We start from the raw sequence: 20131 nt of genomic DNA on the forward strand, positions 1-20131 counted from the left end.
CCTGAGTTTGACTGCAAGGAGCTTAATTAAACATTCTCAAGGTCTCTAAAGACACCCCTGCTGCAAAGTGAGGGGCTTTGGTTGAGGCTGTAACATACAGCCTTGGATTTAACTGTCAACATCTAGTCTGCATCCTTTGTAAAACTCTCTTAGCTCTCCTCTCTGGAGAAAATCTTGGAATTAGTTACACATCTGAGATGATACACAATATCCTTGGTAAAAGGAATCAAACAGACAAATTAAATAATTTTCTTCCCACAAACATAAATCAACTATAGATTGGTATCAATCTAATCTTGCTTACTTTGATTTTAAAATATTTGGAGTTTTTGCCTATTTACATATCAAATATGATGTCGAATAACCATGTTTCATCTCAATTTGCTGTTGTCTAAATTTCTCAAAAAGCCAAATAAGAAGATCGTTAAATCTTGCTCTCACTTTTCATAATCATACTTTCTAATCATCATCTCGTCTCCAAAGCAAAAGAAAATAGATTACACACCTTGTTTTCCTTTGTTTCATAATATTTTGGCTGAAAACTTCCCTATTAAGTTATATATACTATCCATAATGACAGGTTTTTGCTTCTGCTTTCTGTTGCATTTTGAATTTTTAAAGTGCAGTTAATTATAAAAAGAATAATTTTAGCAATTTTGCTAAATAAAAGAAAACTTTAACCATTGTACAGTTATTTTTTGCAGTTGCACCATTTGTCCTCAAGCTTTCGTGAGTGGTGAAATATTGTTTGAAAACATTCTGAAAACTAGGTATATATAAGCAAAACTAATATTTGATAATAGGATTAAAGATAAAAAATCCCTTCATATTCTTCCTAAAGGCAGAGAACATTCTATGAAAGATTTTTTTAAATTATCTTTTGAGCTAGAGCTCTACGGTATTATGAAATTCCAATTAATTACTAAATGCTCAGACTCTCTGCAATTAGTGTGATATGGGGAAAATGGTTTGAATTAATTAAACTAAAAATCTTTGGGTTCAAGTTTTACAGGTCTTCCTTTATCTCTAATTTGGATACATCCATATTATTGCAGACTAAAACCTGTTTCCTAGTCCTAACTCCGACATTAAGCCCTGGGTGTCCTTGAAAACAGCCTCTCTGAACAACAGTTTCCATATTGCATGATAGAGGGAGTGGTGGGGATGGCAAACTAGAATTGCTACAATCCCTTCCAACACTAGCATTACATATACCTGCTTAATAAAAACCAGAAATGGGAGTTTCCCACTTCTAAAATTCCATTTGATTATTCAATATATATATTTTAAAAGATACGTTGAAGACCTAACTGTCAGTACTTCAGAATGTGACATTATTTGGAAATACGTTCATTGCAGATGTATTAATTAAGATGAGGTCATACTGAAGTAGGGTAGGCCCCTTCTCCTGGCTGACTGGTCTTCTGATCAAAAGACAGCGATGTGAAGAGACACACAGGGAGAATACCATGTAAAGACAGAAGCAGAGATAGGAGTTATGTGTGAGCTGCAAGACAAGGAACACCCAAGATTGCCAGCAAATCCCCAGAAGCTAGGAAGAGGCAAGGAAGGATTCCTCTGCAGTTTTCAGAGGGAGCAGGGCTCTGCCAGCACCTTAATTCCAGACTTCTAGATTCTAGAATTGTGAAACAAGAAATTTTTGCTGTTTTAAGGCACCCAGTTCGTGGTAATTTGGCTGCCCTATGAAGCTAATACACTCTGGTAGGGACTGCATGAGCCAATGCACTGACTTGACATGAGCACAATCTGTTCAGGGAGGCAAAAGGGTCACTGGGGTTGGTCACTGCTGTCACTTTAGGAAATAGATTTGAAATAAAAGGCTCATAATATTAGTAAAGGGTAGCTATCACCAGGTGCCTGGGCAGTGACCTTGGTATTCAAGTGGCAAGTCTTCCCATGAACCTCATTAACAGAATTTCAGAAGTTTCCACACACTTAAGATAACGTGTATAAAAATTACTGTGGAAAAAACTGACAAAGCACTAATATGAACACATCATTAATTACTATTCGTGAAATCCATTTTTAAAAATAATAAGTAAGGAAATGCAAATACCTCATCAACCTTTAGCTGTAGTTGAACCCTTAAAAATTCTTCTCTTAAAAGAAATATTCAGCCGTTCTCTTCTCTGGGGGTACTGCAGTTGTTGGCTTGTACAAATGTCCCTGTAGTTTTTTCCTGCTACACGTTCTGTTTTCTGCTAATTCCAGGGAAAGCTTTACCTAACAATTACTTGAGCCCCGATGGGTTTTCTGATTCCTTTTTTTCCTCATCAAGAAAAGAAGTGGAAGATCATTGCTTCACATCCTTGCTTTTCCAATTGAGAAATTTCATTTCTTTTACTGACCTATTTCTTCTGCCGAGACACCTACCCTTAGAAGTAGAGGTTGGTTCAAAACTTTCTTGAACACGGCATTCTTAAAGTTATTCATGAACTAGTTCCTTTACCCATGGTGAAATCTGAAGACTAACTTGGGACACTGACATTAACACAAAGTGATTTTAAAAGAATCATCCCTAAACAAACATGTGTAGCCTCATCTCCTGGCACATTCTCAAAAATACTCTCAATTCCAATCACATTTGTTTTTCTCTAAATTATTAGCTTTTCCTCAAACACCTGACTCTTCCCGTTCATTGGTCATCCTGGTGTGTCTACATCTACAGTAGAGTATTACAGAAGCTTAATTCACAAACCCTGTGTATGATTCACAATAGTGCTACGACTATAGCTCAATTTGATCTGGGTTCCTGGAACTTGGATGTGCCCCTAAAGCCATAATCCTTACTTCTAAGCACTAAAGTCACACATTTCTAGAAGGGCCAGTGTACCTCATCTAAGTCTTAGATGGAGGATAAAAGCAGATAAGGCGTGAGGAAGTGAAAAAGAATAATCAGAGGAATGAAGGCTCTTGTTCATCCTCATTCTCCTCTGGAAAGAGGGGAGTCTTCGGTCAGGAAATTAGGAGCCTGAATTCTGGTCTTGACTTTAGTGTGGCCTTGGAAAATCTCCTCTCTGTCTCTGGTATCAGATAGTTTCTTCATATGGAAAGTAGACGGTTGGACATGATAATATCTTAGATATTTGGCTACTCAAATCTCATGTTAATCCTTTTTCCCAAATTGAAGATGGCTCCCAATTAAACTAAAACTAGGACAATGTTGCAAGGCAGCTTCCCACAGTGATGGGTGCTTTGCTGACATGCAAGGCCAGGTAATGATAATGATATTTCCTTCTGCAAAAGCCACATGCACTATCGAACACAAAGATTGAGCTTTGACAGCTGTGGCTCTCTTCCATGCCAAAGGTGAAAGGTGTTGATGTGGCTTTGTTTTTCTTTATGCCCAAATCATTCACTAGCACAGATCATTGTGTGTAGCTATATAGGCATTCCTATTGCTTTGCAAATTGTAGCACATTCAACCCACTTAAATATGCCATGAATTACACAATAAAATTGGTAAGACAGAATGAAACCATTACTATCAGCCTTGGTCTTTTTCATACCTGAACATCATACAAATTTATTTTTTGGTTAGTGAGAGGAGCTTTAGTTTTCATTATAATCACCGACATTTGTTAAGAGCTAAGGATATTTAATCCTTATGAAGTCTGAGAAGTTAGATATTATTTTCCTCATTTAAAGATGAGAAAACTGAGGTTTGGAAAGGTTAAGGCTCTTGTCCAATGTCAACCAATCAAAAGCGATGGCGCAGCATTCATACGTACTCCTAATTGCCTTCAAAAACCTTTGCTACTTTATACAACTGCAGAGACAGAAAAAGAGTAAGGATCGGTTGGCTTATCTTCTTTAGCAAAAAAAATGGCTGGAAGTGGAGAAAATCTGTCACTCAGGGAAAGTGAATCTTCTATTCCTCGGGTCATAGCAGGAGAAGAAACGTGAACAAACATCATCTGTTAAACATAGTCCCTACTTGGGAAACTGCTGCATAAATACGTGATAGGATAGGACCCAGGAGTAACCCTTAGTTCTGTGCCTAGTAGGGGAGAGAAACTCTTATCCATGAAACAAGGAGAAAACAACAAGCATTAAGTTGTGTGGCAGAGATTTGATCTGTTATATAGGCAATCAAGAAGGGATCCCAGGGATGTGTGTGTATGAGTTTCCTATGAACCCTTTTAATGTGGTGGTAATCACTGGAGACCCAGAGGTATGGAAGGAGTGTATATGTGTGCATGTGTGTGAGCTAGCTACACAAGTGCATGGGCTCTGGACTTACTCTTTCATGTGTAAAATCAGGCGGTAGGATGAGGTAACACTTTACCCAAAAGTATCCTTTTCACATCTGCTACTCTTTCTGAAAGTCTGCCATTAAGAAATGCATTTCTGGGGGCTGGCCCGGTGGCTTAGTGGTTAAGTGCGCGCGCTCTGCTACTGGTGGCCCGGATTTGGATCTCGGGCACGCACCGATGCACCGCTTGTCCGGCCATGCTGAGGCTGCGTCCCACATACAGCAACTAGAAAGATGTGCAACTATGACATGCAACTATCTACTGGGGCTTTGGGGAGAAAAAGGGGAAAAAAAAAAGAAATGCATTTCTTTGGGTCCAGAAGGGTGTTTCAACTCCTAGTGTCTCTTTCTAAATGGGCATAATCTCTCTTCCTTCTTTGTTTCTCTACTGTGTGCTGTGTTCTGTCTTCAACACCACTGACTGTATATCCTTGAGGGCAGATGAGAGGTGCACAGGAAATGTTTGTTAAATGGACAATGAAGGGAGCACTCATTTAATTGTCAATTGATTGCTGGTATAGAGGAAGAGGGAACAGGTTCTAGCACATCAGAAAGAAAAGGGGGAGATGAGATACAGGGAGAGAGACGAGAGAGAGAACTAACCTCTACTGGGAACCTACTGTTTGCCAAGAACTGTTTTTAGGATATTTACATATTTAGAAAAATAAATTCTCAAACAATCTTATGAAGTAGATACTAATCCTTACTTTATAGATTAAAGAAACAGAGGCTCAGAGAGGTTCAGTAACAGCTCAAGGTGATACAGCTAGTAAGAGCCAGTATCTAACTGAAGGTAGAGATAAACCAAAAGGCCATGGTTTTTAAATTATATCAGGCTGCTGCACCAAGGAGAGGGACTTGAGGACAAGCAAGGATCTCAGAGGTGCATAAAAAACACTGTAAGGGGAGAGATGTCTATACATTTTAATATCATGCAACATTGATGTTGAAATGCAATTTCCCATCAATGTGCATAATTAATACTTGACCACAGGAGAATTCTCCATTTGCTAAATTGAATAGGCTATGAAAAGCATGGCTCTCTTCTACACTTCCATGTAGCTTTTATAGACTTGTGCTTAGAAGGAAAAATTCTCAACTTTTGACACTAGCCCACGTGAGCATAGAACTTCCTCAGTCTAGAGAAGGTATTCTTTGCCCATTGGGTTTGGTGGTCACTTCATAAAAATCCCTGGAACTGCATATGAACAGTGCTACTAGTTTTCCCCAAGTCAGCTGCTTGTTCTTTTGTTCTAAAATTATATAGATATAAGCTCAGTGAATTATTGCAATTTTCAACATTCTGTCACCCCCCACTAGACTGTGTGCTCCGCAAGGGCAGGAATTAGGCCTTTTCCTTCTTGATTTTCTTAAATGCCAAGCTACAGCGCCCAGTACTGGACATTTAGTAAATGTTGTGTTCAATGAAAGAATGAATAGGAGGTTAATCAATCAAATCAATGACTGATTGAATGAATGGATGGACGGTGCTTGTCTTCTGTACAATTCTCCTTGAGCAGTCTGATTTTCCATGTAACAATCAAGAGCCTTTACCAACTGTGATCCATCAGTCAATAAAGGTTGGTGACTGACATCTTAAAAGCATACTTCAGTGGAGTAAACATTTACCAGGACTGGAAATCAGCAGAGAGATTAAATAAAAGATAAAGACCACTGCCTGTTTTCTGGTAATAGAGGGGCATCTGGCCTGTGGCATAGGATATGGATGTGCTCTTTCTTTAAACTCTCTTATAATTGGCCAGGAGAAGGAAGTAAACAGAAATCCTAATGGAATTTAAGGGTCTCTGAGGGATTAGCAATATATGCAGAGAAAAACACCAGATTCAGTTTGGATATATAAAGATGGATATCTCAAGATGAGTAATCTAATGAAGGCTGACAAATGATACCCAAAGCAATCCTCTTCATTCTCTGCTCTCCACGCACCTCCCAGGTTGCAGCCAGGCAAGGTAAAAATATAACGAAAATCATTCTTTATCAGTGGTTCAGTTCAAGGTCAAATGCAAAGTCCAGTAAATATTCATCAGATGAGATTGAGGCTGTTTCTACTCATGTGATGGATGAGCAATCAGAAAACCTCTCTGACCACAACCTCTGTCTAGACTCATTTTTATGAATAATAAAGCCAGGACAGAGAAGGACCTCCTCTGCCAAAAAGACATGGTTGGGATGTCTTCAACATTTCTGTTGAGGCAGGATGGTTTAATAGTGAGAGCATGGGACTGGGAGACAGGCATCTGGGTTGCAGTCAAGGCTCCTCTCCTTCCCAGATACATGATCTTGGAGAAGCCACTTATCTTCTGACACATCTGTAAACAGGATAAATGATTTTTACCCAGCCTCCCTCACAGAACTGTTGTTAGGACCAAGTGGAATAATGTCCATGAGATGCTTTTGTAATTTGTAATGCACTGTACAAACATAAGCTTAGTACCCTCAGGGTGAACAGCAAAAGAGGAGAATAAAAAAGAAAAGAAAGGAAACGAATGGAGAATAAAAAGCAAAAGAAAACGGGGGGGGGGAGGAAGTTTATGGGGAGCATGGAGGGGAGAGGGGAAAGAGATGGAAAATAAGAGGAGCCCGGGAAAGGGGTGGGAGAGAAGGAGAAGGGTAGGAAGCAGTAGTGGCAGGAAGGGATCTCAAAGTTCTGGAACATAGGAAGATAAACAAGCAAACAAACACATCAAACCAAAAGCCAATGGAACAGCAGAACTACTCAGAGATTGGATGTAGAAAATCACATCTATGCAGAGACCATACAGTTCTGATAAGCATCTGGAAGGCTCTATGAGATGGCCTCTCTGGAAGAGAGAGAGGCAACTATGAGTCAGCCTCCTCATTATAAATTTCTAAATGCCAAGCTCTACTGAATTCATGTTGTTCTAGTCTGTGCTCAGCTCAGAAATACACTCAGATAGATTTGTAATCATTGCTTGTGCAGCCATTGTCGATGAAGCTTTCTCTTTGCCTAGTTAACCCCTACTCATGGTTCAGATGAGAGCTTTCCATGACCTCCTTGACCTCCCTGACAAGCCCAGATCCCCTATTATAGGCACTCCCACAGGCCGCTTTTTCACAGCACTTGGCACAATTACAGATTTACATTTGTTTGTGTGATTTTTTGATAAACGTCTGCTTCTTCCCACCAGACTGAGGGCAGAGTTAGTGTCTGCATGGCTTATCATTCCCAATTGAATTTATCGATTGGTCATAAACAGACTCAAGTCAACAAGGGCAGCCTTAATACTGGAATGATACTAGAAAAAGGGCAGTATCAAAGAGTGGTATTGGTGCAAGTATAAAGAGGAAGTTGGTGCTTGGACTACAGTTACAAGGATTGTGATTGATAAATCTTTCTGACAGTTTAGGCAGCTAAATTCTGTCATGGAATAATGTTTCCTGTATGCATTTTTACTAGCCTAACAAACTTATGACTGGGTGCTTTTTTTTTTTAAATTCCCCCTTGGTTCATTCAGTATATTAACTAGCTCTTCAATGTCATCTCAATCAGCATGATGGGTGATCATATTATTATCAGCATTAATAATTATGGGTATTGATTAAGAGGGGCAATCTTTTATTTTATTTATTTATTTTTTTAAACAGTTTTGTTTATTTATTTTTTTTGTGAGGAAGATCAGCCCTGAGCTAACATCCATGCTAATCCTCCTCTTTTTGCTGAGGAAGACTGGCTCTGAGCTAACATCTACTGCCAATCCTCCTCCTTTTTTTCCCCAAAGCTCCAGTGGATAGTTGTATGTCATAGTTGCACATCCTTCTAGTTGCTGTATGTGGGACGCGGCCTCAGCGTGGCCAGAGAAGCGGTGAGTCGGTGGGCGCCCGGGATCGGAACCTGGACCGCCAGTAGCAGAGCATGTGCACTTAACCGCTAAACCATGGGGCCGCCCGAGGGGCAATCTTTTAGTTGAATATTCTGCAGCCCACTGTGTCGAGTATGTTTAATTATACAATAATGAGGAGGAAGTTTGTTCACAATTTACTTTGAGTCCTTTATTAAACCAATTTATTAGAAAATAAAAAGGTTTCCAAGGAAGATATGCAGGGCTAAGTAATCACGTTGCGCTTAAACCATGCACAGAAAATAAGAACTTTTTACAGAAAAAACCCTAAACCAAATTCCCCAGTGGATTCTGTGGCATCTCTCAAAGACAAATCCCAGCTGTCTGGCACTGAGCATTCTCTGTGTGGGAGGCCACTGAACAGGAGAGCCCAGGAGCTCTCGATAACCAGACTCCTGACCAGTCACTTCTGGGTTTCTTACTAGTCCTTCAGGGTAATACAGATGCTAACAGAGTGGAAATATTATTCCTCCACTTTTTCTAATTCAGCATATTTCAAGTTAAGTGAAATCACATTAGGTCGTCATTCTACTTTTGTTAACGTTCTCATATGAAACTGGATTTTTGACAACGACTGTAACAACAAAAACCTCCAAAACCCCACAAATCCTATTGAGCTCTATATTGTATTTCAATGTCTTACTTGGGCCTTCAAATTGTCCAGCTTATAATAACAAAACACACATACTTCTGAGGAGGCAGGAGAGGGTGGTGATTTAGAAATGTGGGTTTAAATCCCAGTTCTGCCACTTGCTGGCTATGTGACCTGAGGCACCACCCTTAACTTCTCTGAGTCTCAGTGTCCCCCATCCATAAAGTAGGATAATGTATCCATCTACAATGATAATCATTGTCACCAGAACCAAATGAGATCCACATAAAGCAACTACAGCATAACAGCTACTATTAAATATGCAACTTTTAAAGTTATATTTTTAGCATTTGAACATATAAAAAGATCCTTTTTGAACTTTATAGTTTATGTCTCTGAATTGCCTGCTTTTATTATAGAATGATCTGTATTGTTTAATTTATGTCTTTCCTGTTTGTTTTAAGGAAGCCTTTCTTTTATGGAATAATAATGATGACAGTGGTTAATGTTTATAAAAGTCTTTACCTAGAAAAATATAAATCTAGATTCTCAATGTCATCTTCCAAAACCCTTTTTGATATTTTATGTGAAATTCCAAATTTGGAAACTTCTGTCTTTCCTATACAAAAAATTGTATATATATATTTTTTTTACATAGCTGTCATTTCAACGGCAGATGGCATTAGAAATCCAATCCTTGAGAGAGAATTAGAAACCCAAGTATTGGTGGCTGTTAAACATTCCCAGCTCTCTGCAGCTTCAGCATTTTTTTCAACACTGATAAATTTTTGGCAATCCTTAAAGTTTGCTGTGATGACGCCTTTCATATTTTCAGCTCTACACATGTATGGAAGAAAGATGACAAGGCCTAGGAAAGGATATCTTATCGAGTAAGCAAATGGAAAAAAGAAATAGTAGGTTAATAGAAATGGGGCTAAGAAAAATGAACTGACAGCTCAGCTAGGAGCAGAGGTGGAAATTGCAGGGACATGAGTAGAAATGAAAAGCAAACACATGATGGTGAACTGGGGGAAACAGATGATCTGGGGTTATCTGCTATTCTGATTGATTCCTAAAGAACTCCCTGAGATTTAAATTCTGAGAGTCCCCATCTCCCCCAGGGATAAAAGGAGTGGTCTATAAACTCCCTTAGTCCTTCCAAGCAGGTAGGATCCATCAGCAGGTGACTTGGCAACAAACTTAAGACTAGGACTCATCCAGGGCTTTCTCATCCAAGAGGCTGGTTTGTCTTTACCGGACTATCAATCACAAGAAATAATGTTTTTTGGGGAGGGCAGGGGGAAGTTTGATTTCTTTCAAGCATTTCTCAAAATCAACTAGTTGCTCGTCTCCTTAATTTTCCTATATTCTCCCTAACTTAAGTTTTCAGCTGGCAGGAGAGCAAAAGAAAGAAGAGGGTGACAACTATAAATTATTTTATTTTATTAAAAACATTTTTGTAGATTCCGCATATAAGAGAGATCATATAGTATTTGTCTTTCTCTGTCTGACTTATTTCACTTAGCATAATGCCATTGAGGTCCATCCATGTTGTCACAAATGGTAAGATTTCATTCTTTTTTATGGATGAATAATATATATATATATATGTATATATGCACACACCACAATGTATTTATCCATTCATCCATCAATGGACACTTCGGTCGTTTCCGTATCTTGGTTATAGTAAATAATACTGCAATGAACATGGGGGTGCATATATCTTTTTGAATTAGGGTTTTTGTTTTCTTTGGATAAATAACCAGAAGTGGAATTGCTGGATCATATGGTAGTTCTATTTTTAATTTCTTGAGTGGTTGCGCCAATTTACATTCCCACCAACCCTGCACAAGGGTTCCCTTTTCTCCATATCCTCGCTAACACTTGTCATTTCTAATCTTTTTGATAATAGCCATTCTAACAGGTGTGAGGTCATCTCTCATTGTTGTTTTGATTTGCATTTCCCTGATGATCAATGATGTAGATAATGATGTATGTTATTTTAATACATTCTAAAGATATACAAAAATTCTCTGCACTTAATCCAACTTGCCCCTCTGTTTGGTGAGGTCATTTACATTTTCGTGGTAAATGAAGGCTCAGATTTTTGACGAGACTTGAACCTAGAACCCAGGTCTCCTGATTCTCAGGCCAACAATGCTTCTACTTTCTACAGTGACCACATATGTTGGAACCAAATATCTAGACATTTAGACTAAGAAGACTAAGTATTTCAAATCAGCATCATCCTGGGAAATCTGAAGCATATTAGCTGCTAAAAAGCTTCTCCCATCAAGGCAAAAGGAGATGGGTAGAGAACAAAAGAGCAAATGGTTCCAGTTGAGGTCCTCTTCCTATAGTGTTCCTTAGAAAGGATACCTGTTCAGACCAACATGGGAGCACCAGAAGCTTCCTGGCCCCAGTGGTGCCATGGTCTCAAGAGCCTGGAGCAATCTTTTTGGCTTTTTTTGCTGCAAAAGATTCTCCCTGAGCTAGCATCTATTGCCAGTCTTCCTCTGTTATATTTTTTTAACTTCTCTGAAGCCCCACTACATAGTTGTATATTCTAGTTGTAAGTCCTTCTAGTTCTTCCGTGTGAGCCACCACCACAGCATGGCCACTGACAGATGAGTGGTGTGGTTCCATGCCTGGGAATAGAACCCAGGCTGCTGAAGCAGAGCACTCTGAACTTTAACCACTAGGCCATTGGGGCTGGCCCTGGAGCGGTCTCAGAGTGTAGAGAAAGGGTCTCTTGTGCCAGAGGTACGTGGATATCCCTATAGAGACAGGCCTATTCTACTGAGCAAGAATGACAACGATATCACCACAGACCAGGTAACCTGAGAGGATGCGTTCCCTTAGATGTATTTGTTCATAGGCAAGTCCACTTATTGGTTCCCCTTTGGATGATACTCATAGATTTCTGGATTTGAGAGAGATTTTTGGTTGGGGTCAATTAGACAAATCATCCTCTCCATAAATATTTCCTTCTATAATATCCCTAAGATGGCCATATAGTTTCTTGTTAAGTTCTACTCACAGAGAGTGGTCAATACCTTTCAGGGTAGCTATTTTATTGATGTGAAAATCTTAGTTACTAGAAAATTCTGCCCTTATGTTGTTGCTAAAATGATACTCTGAGCTAAGATAAAATGAAGTGCACGCCCTCTACTGGATGAGAGAAAGCTATTTGAGTACCTGAAGGTACTTCTTAGTCTTTGCAGTGTTAGCCAAGTACTTCTAGGTTCTTACACACGATTTTCTTTTTTTTTTAAGCTGTGCTTAGTTCCAAATACTTTCCTCAAAATTCAGTTTATGTCACTTCTCCTGAGAATGAATTTATGTCACCTCCTGGCTTCCCAGAGGCAATCACTTTTAACCATTTCAGTTTTAATTCCAGCGGTTACCTCCATATTGCTAAAAATGTGCTTATACTAGAGTATTTCTTTAAAGTCTATTTTGTTCCCAGAATTATCTCAGTTTCCTTGAGGATAGTTTTCCTCTGTGTATGTGTGTTTTAATCTTGTTACTATCATTTGGTAGGTTTTGTTAAACTATTTGGTATCTCATGGTTGTCTGTTCATATTTAAGAATGAGGTAGTAGAAAGACCGCAGGGAGTGTTATATATAAGGGCTAGACTTTCTTTCTGAAAGGCTTTAGGTTAGGTGAGCAAACCTGAAACTGTCCCAGTAACTGGCACATTGCGCAGGGCTTTGCTGTGGGGACAACATTCAAACTAGCTTGTCTAGTTCATCCAAAGAATAATTCTATTTCTTTAGAGAAGAACTTTCATTTTCTGACTGTTGGTAAGTACTTGCCTGGCAGCTGTTCTGTATGCAGGGGTGTGCATGCTGAGTGGGGGCATCTTCAGTCCTATTCTCAGACTCTGCTCTCAATCCCATCCGTTGTCACTATTCTGAAGTCTCTGCATTTCCTGGGTCTGTTAGGGAGATCTGCTCCCTCCTGAGCTGCAGGCTCCTCCATACAATGCTGCTGCACTGCGGTAGGCCTTTTGTGGGTGGCCTCTCTGGAAACACCACTCTAGGAGATGACATTCACATAGAAAATGATGTGCAAGGTGGCCTTGGAGTCGGACAGCACTTGGTCCTTCCTCCACAGGGGATCTAAGGCCTGGACTCTTTGTTCTGTTTCATCAATCAACACACTTCCATCTGCTTTCTGTCACCCAGAAGTGTGATGAAATCTTTGGCCTCTGATGTCCCCTCTCATTTCCTTTACTGTTATGGGACTGTCCATTTTTTATCCCATTAGCTTCTTTTTAATGGGGTCTCAGGAAGAAGAGGAGATTAAGGTGTGGGCCGCGTCTGTCAATTTGAACCCGAAGCAAGGAGCTCACACTGTTAACGGGGATGTTATTCTGCCTTGTTATGTCTGGCATAGTTATAGATGATTCAGATATCAATTTAAAAAACAGCAGTAACTCTAGGTAGAGGCTCAATTAGAGAATTTTGTTGTCTCCATGGATCGAATTAACTGGAAATCTGAAATATCTCTACTTATTTTATGTCAAGTAAATAGCAACTTAGGTGAAAAATATATAAACATATGGCCTTTTAAACTGCATTAATTTTTAAAATAGCTTAGGTAGTTGCTTTACATGAAAGCATTAGGAAGGAGAGTTTTGAAATAACAAAATTTCCAATTTCAGCTGATTGCCAACACTCAGCGGTATAACACCTTAATGGGAAACCTGCTTAAGACCCATTGGCCTATGCAAATTGAAAAATAACTTTCCCACTATGCATTTAGTGACAATGATTGTATGCCACATTATCTCTCTATTTGATGGCCAGCTGGGCACACATAACATAAACTTCAGTGTTCTAGACTTTGTAGAGAATTATTGAAGTATCCCCTTCTGAATATTCTGGTAATGCAAAATTATTTCTACCTCAAATATTTTATTTTATATCCAGGAATGTTTTACATGAATAAATACATATATATGTATTTAAGAGCAAGTATTCAAAGTGGGTCTTCAAACTAATCTAGGCTATAAAAATACAAGTTTTGTTTGTTTTCTCAGAACACTTGGACTAAGTATATATTCAACTAGCACTCATTGAGGATCTAATATGTACCTGTTACTTTTATAAAAAGTTGGTGAGTCTTATGCTGTTCCTCTCTTTGGCTGATGAGAAAACCCATGCTTAGAGAGGTGAGGGGTCCCATATAATATTAACAACAACAGACAGCAGAGGTCAGGATTCAAAACCAATTCTTTGATTCCAGAGTCAGTTTTCTTCCATGATTGCAGAGAACAGAATATTTTTCATAGTGCATTATTCACTAGATAAGAGGCAAACTGCTTTATACCACTCGGAACAATTGAGCATAGCTGAGAACACCATTTTTTGTTTCTTAGAAAAGGAATCACTCTTGTGTTATGAAGTCAGGGTAAGACCACCACATTTTTGGCAGCATCTTATCAGAGAAATAGAATTAGTGATTGCATTTATCATAATTCATTTCACTCAAGTGGAAAACACTGCAAAAGGCTAAAAAATGCTTATAGCAAATTGCTATTAAGCTTTTGTTAATATGAAGAAAGAAAACGTTCGGAAGTATCTTTAGAAGGACATGTCATTATTTAGCATAGCTAGAGGAAGTTTTCTTTGTATTAATGACCAAAATGTGGAATGACAGCTGCTCTGTGCCCTGCCAAGGGAGGTCTTCAAAAGGAACAAGGAAGGTAAGGTAGAGACAATTGGTAAATTCAGCCTCCACACCCTCAACTCTACTATAAACAACATCTCTGCCACTTAGCATGCACGTGGACCTCCAGAACCATCCCAAACGGTAAGCTATTAATTCTATTTCATGATTTCTAGGATTAGAGCCAGTTTTAGTTCTTTATCATTTTTTACCCTAGGAAATTCTTCACTATGTCTAACTTAGCCTGAATGTGGTTAATGAATAGTGTGACCAGCGCTCTCCAACTCAATACAGCCCTTTCATACCACATTATAGGGGATGGAGTTGTACAGTGCAGTCAAATTTGATTTTAAATCCAGGATGTGCTACTTTCTATGTAAATATCCTTGGGAAAATTACTTAACCTCTCTGAGAATCAAAGTTTAGAAAAAATGCCTATTTAAGAAAACTATTTTGGAAATAAAAACCATATAAGAGATAGATGAATGGATGGATAGACAGATAGATAGATAGATAGACAGATAGATAGATAGATAGTTAGATAGGTAGGTAGGTAGGTAGGTAGGTAGATAGATAGATAGATAGATAGATAGATAGATAGACAGACAGACAGACAGGTAGAGTTAGCCTGGTACCTACTAAGCACTCAATAAATGTTTGTTTATTTTCTCTTCCTTTGAAGGAATATCCATGACTATGTATGATATTTTATTTCCAAGTTTCCTCTTTTGAATATAATCTCATTAAGCACCTGAGGAAGCTTCCTTCTTCAAACCACAGAATCCTAACCCTGTCAATGTTTTCTCGATAGAATTCTGTCCCATCCCTTTGTTAACTCTGGATGTCCTTTCCTTCGCCCTTTCCACATATCCTATTTAAAGTGCAGAATTCAAAACTGATCCCAGTCCTTTGGAAGATGTGACCAGCCACTGAGTTTTGTGGAAGAGTTTTTCTAAACTACGGCACCTTCCAAAAAGAGGAAATTGAGGGGAGAGGTATGGAGGATGCAGACATAGGGCTGCATAAACTTGCACTGCAGTTGCTCTTTGGTGAACATTCTCAAGTCCAATTAAAGAATGTTCAGAGGCAGGGGGCACTATTTCCTCTTGTGTGTCTAAGTGGTCTCTTTGTCTTAAACTTTCTAAGATAACATATACCAGAAATGTAAGAGAATTTCTTATTCCTGTCCTAAATTCTTTCTTTTGGAGCTGAGGATAAGCTGCTATGTAGAAAAGGATTAGGCTATTGTTTAATGTGTTTAATGAACATTTAAGTATAACCTTGGCTATTAAAATATTTTTAATATAAACATGAACTGGGCGATGGAGCAGACTCGGATAATTATTTGGATCACTTCCACAAATGATTCTACCTGTGTATATAGAAATATGCCTCTTCAAAGTATTGCAAAGACACCAATTCCTGACTGTTTTAACAAATCCTTATTCCATATAAATGTGGAACTCTCCTGCCTGATAAATCAAGTATATATCATGTATTAAAACAACAACAGCAACAACTACTATAGCAAACTCATATATAATGCCAGTACTATTCTAAAATGTAATATTTGTATAATTTGAATTCTTGAAACCACCACGTAAGAAAATACTATTAGTATCTTCATTTTACAAATGAGGAAACCGAGGCACCAAGTAACTTGCTGTCACACAGCTAGTAAGTTCCTGAGTCTGGATTTAAACTCAAGAGTCTGGCTAGGATCCAGGATCTAGACCACGCTGTATGTTATCACAGAACCAAATGCTATGAGGTATTGATTGAGAACTTTTTGTGTCTTTTTTTTTTAGTGGAATAGAATAAATGTTACAACGGAAATAATGTCCCATTGAGAAAAAAGTTACTTAATTCTCCAGAGCTAAGTTCACATTTAGCCTACCACCCTTCTCTTTCTGTGCTTTTTTTGTCTTGTTTTCTTTTTTCTAGAGGAAATAAAGAGGTATGATATTCTTTACCATCAAAAACAGAAGAGGAGGACTGGGAGAAGGAGGTATCCTTTTGGGGAGAGTGCAGGGATCATGGAGAGGCCACATTCCTGTCACTAACCTTCGCATGGGTTTGGGACATTCAATGGGTTTCCTTAGCTGAAGGCAAGAAGGGGAATTCCATGAAAAGTGTTTATAAAATTTATTAAATTCCAGAAAGGAAAGACAAACATCTCCATTCTAGGTGGATATCCACTTAGCTACGAAGTTTGCTGACCTGCCCTGTTGCTACTGAGGTTGGAAAAAACCCTAGGAAGAGAAGATGAGAAGGTCAGCCAGGGAGAGAGGATGCAAGGACTACCCCTGGTAGTCCATCTGAGGGGTAGAAAAGATGGATGCTGCTCATGCCTGCAAGCCTCAAATTTGAAAGGGATAGCTGAGTCTCCCAGACGACCACACAGCCAGAGGAGTCCCTTGAGTTTCAGCATCGTTTCATGTTTGGTTATCTACCCACCCAGGCTACATGACCAGAGATAACCTACAGAAAGGGGACAGCCACAGTAGAACAGTATGGAAATGTCGTTTCCATTTGCCTCTTTTTGCCCCAGTACTACCAGAGGAGAAATCTAAAAGAGAGGAATATCTAGACGGTGGTATGAGAGAGAACAGACCATACCTCTATCAACTCCAGGGCACTTCAGTGGAACCCTAGTCTTAATTATGTTGGAAGAAGGAATAGAGGCCTGAATAAAACTTAAGATTTTAAAATGAAGAGGACTAATAAATAATAAAGTTAGAGATTTGGATTGAAATGCCATTAAAGAAGCCTACTCGTCATTGGGAAATAGGGCTGAACAAAGCATGGTTGGTAACAGATACTGGAAAAATAAAATGATTTAATTTTTATACATTAACCAATTAAATGTTCTCACTTAAACCAGTTATAATTATAAGGCAAGTAGAGGGAAATATTTGCCCCTTCCCTCCAGCCCCTCCAGCTTTAATCTGATTGGGGAATTTAGAAATACAGAATACTAAGTCCTCTGCATGTAAGCCCACCCAGCCAACATCTCCCTTCTCATCTCCTGCCCCACTGCCTCACACACTCAATGCCACAGCAATGAGTCACTCAATAGCATTTGCCACCTCATGCTTGCTCATGTGTTCATGTTTTTGCACATGCTCTTCTGCTCAGAGTACTCTTCCATCCAAAGTCTGTCAGGCAAATATCCCAGATGCTTTAGTTCTCAGTTCAAGAGTTATAGCTTCTCTGAAACCATCCTGACCTGCTCCTCTCTCCCTCTTGGATACCCATTCTTAGCCAGGTATCCTTCCTGGATCCCCCATTAACCTTTATATGGATCTCCTGTGTGATGTTTACACTGCAAGCAAGTATGTGTATGTATTTCTGTCACTCTCACTAGACAATGAGCCCTCTGAAGGGAAGGAAGAGATCTTATTTGACTTGTTAAATCTAGTACCTAGCACAGTCCTTGGCATGTAACGTAAGCTTCACAGATATTTGGTGAGAGAGAGAGGAAGGAAGGAAGGAAGGAACAAAGGAAGGAACAATGAGGGAGGGAGGGAGGGAGGGAAGGAAGAAAAGAAAGGAGGAATTTCTCTGTGCTCAGTGATGAGTCTGAACAGCTGAGTTTAGGAGAAGAAGGCTCTGTATTCTTCTTCTTACCCTTCCAGGGAGATGGCCCGCTGGAGAGTCACGGAAGGCTGGCGGGTCGCAGTGCTGTGTTGGGAATGACTGCAAGAAAAGAAAGAAAAAACACAGATCATCTATTTTAAATGTCTTCACATATTGTAATCAGTCCCACTGTTAAGAAAAGAACCAATCTTGAAAGAAATACCGAGATTAAATCACTGTTCTTTGGTGATAAGTAGAATCATCCACCAAAATAAGGCACTCTACCAGATAAGGGGCTAATATTTCCTAATAATTTGATTTCAACATGTGTTGTTCAAAAGTAAGCTTTAAACAACAGTAGACATGGAAAAAACCAAACATACTTGGAAAAGGTAATTTTTTTCTCCTTGGAATAAGACAACATAGAGCATAAAAACATAAATTTTATTATGATGCAGTGTATTATTTTTTAATGCAGAACATTTTTTTCTAACAAAATTTTAAAGAGAGCAAATTTGTAAATTGCAGTAGTATTTAATTAGTATAAATTTATTCATTAGTTTAAATTTGCAACACTTACTTGTAAATTAATCAATAACAATTCAGCTGTTGGCTGAACACAAAAACTTGAAAAATGAGACTTCCAATTGTGTATCAACCTTAGAATTTAAGGTAATCCATATTTTGTTTTGGTTGCATGGTAGGAAAAGATTGTTTTTATAGATAAATAGTTGCAATAAAAATTATAATATCTAACATTTATTGAGCACTTATATTTCCTGAATCACTTTTCTAAGTTTATATGTTTATATCTTTTATTTCTCACAACCCTAGGAAGTATGTACTGTTCCATTTAACAGATGAGGAAATTAAGGTACAGAGAGGTTTAGAAACTTACCCAAAGTCATGTGGTAAATAGCTGTGCTTGAAATGTAAAGGAAAAATTCAGGATATGAAGTTATATATGTTGTATATGTGTTATATATATGTATATATAAAACTCTATGAAACACATGTGGACATATAGACAGCAGGATAGAGTGAAAAGTACACAAACCTGGCAACAAGACAGGCTTTAGTTTTAATTCTGCCTCCATATTTGCAAGCTGTTGATTTCTGACAAGTTATTTAGGTTCTATGTGTTTTGTTTTCTTATACATAAAATGGGGATACTCATACCTATCTTATAGGACAGCTGCAAGAATTAAATTAGATAATCCTGTAAAGTCTGAGACAAGGTAATGCTCTGCTCTCTCTCTTCCTGTGCATCTAGACTATTTGACTCTAGAGCCATTCTTCTTAAGCATAATAATATATTACCTCCCAAATGGTAACAATTTCTTAGATTTGTAAGAATTTGCCTTGCAATCTCAGAATACTTTTCAATTAGAAAGAGACAGAGGGCAACACATTCATCTGAGATACACACAATGACAATCGAGCAGCAAAAACTAATGTACAATAAAATGTACAACAAAACGTATTCCAATGTGTAATTTTAGTTTGTAGCATTAGTTTAATATTTTAGTTGTAATATTAGTTACATATACATGTAGCATATGAAGGTGTGTATACACAAATATATGTGTAAAGAGAAACCCAAGTCCAATGTTTGCAGAACATTGGCACCTTCACACAGCTCTAGGATTTCTCAGCACATACTCTGAAAACATTGCCACTGCCACAGAGAGCCATGCTGCAGGCTGCAGATTTTCATCCAGACCCTTGGTTATTATTGGTGAGAAGAACCATCTCTCCGTGAAAAGTACTTAGTTGTGACATGGATGACATTATCTGAGGTTGAGGGAGCAGAATTTGGGGACTGTTGCTAAAGCCTAGAGAATGATCTTCAAGGTAAAGATTGTGTCCTTTGTTTCCTGGCAACCCTCACAGTGCCAAGCACCACAAATGTTCACTGAATATGTTCTGCTTGGCCAATTGAAAGGCAGCATAGCATTCAGGAGCTGCATCATAGCTAGACTGCCTGAGTTCAAATCCCAGCTCCACCACATACACCAATGTGACCTTGAGCAAGTTACTTAAAGCTCTCTGTATGTCAATTTCTCATTTGTAAGATTGTGATATGATAGCACCTTCCTCATGGGGTTGTTATAAGGACTCAA

The 20131-nt window shown here is 38.6% G+C and overlaps 1 protein-coding gene across 11 annotated transcripts in view; it reads right to left on the minus strand.

The window, feature by feature from the left end:
* The window catches only part of DLG2 (discs large MAGUK scaffold protein 2), a 1864788-nt gene that overhangs the window by 352790 nt on the left and 1491867 nt on the right, over positions 1–20131 (minus strand). For all 11 annotated transcript variants that reach the window (XM_087433531.1, XM_087433533.1, XM_087433536.1 and 8 more), the window contains one exon: positions 18060–18128. In XM_087433531.1, coding sequence (XP_087289657.1) covers positions 18060–18128 — 69 coding nt within the window. The remainder of the gene's footprint in view (positions 1–18059; positions 18129–20131) is intronic.

Source organism: Ceratotherium simum, chromosome 7, assembly GCF_057802395.1.
Source record: "Ceratotherium simum simum isolate JZ-2026a chromosome 7, ASM5780239v1, whole genome shotgun sequence".
Taxonomy (NCBI): Eukaryota; Metazoa; Chordata; class Mammalia; order Perissodactyla; family Rhinocerotidae; genus Ceratotherium; species Ceratotherium simum.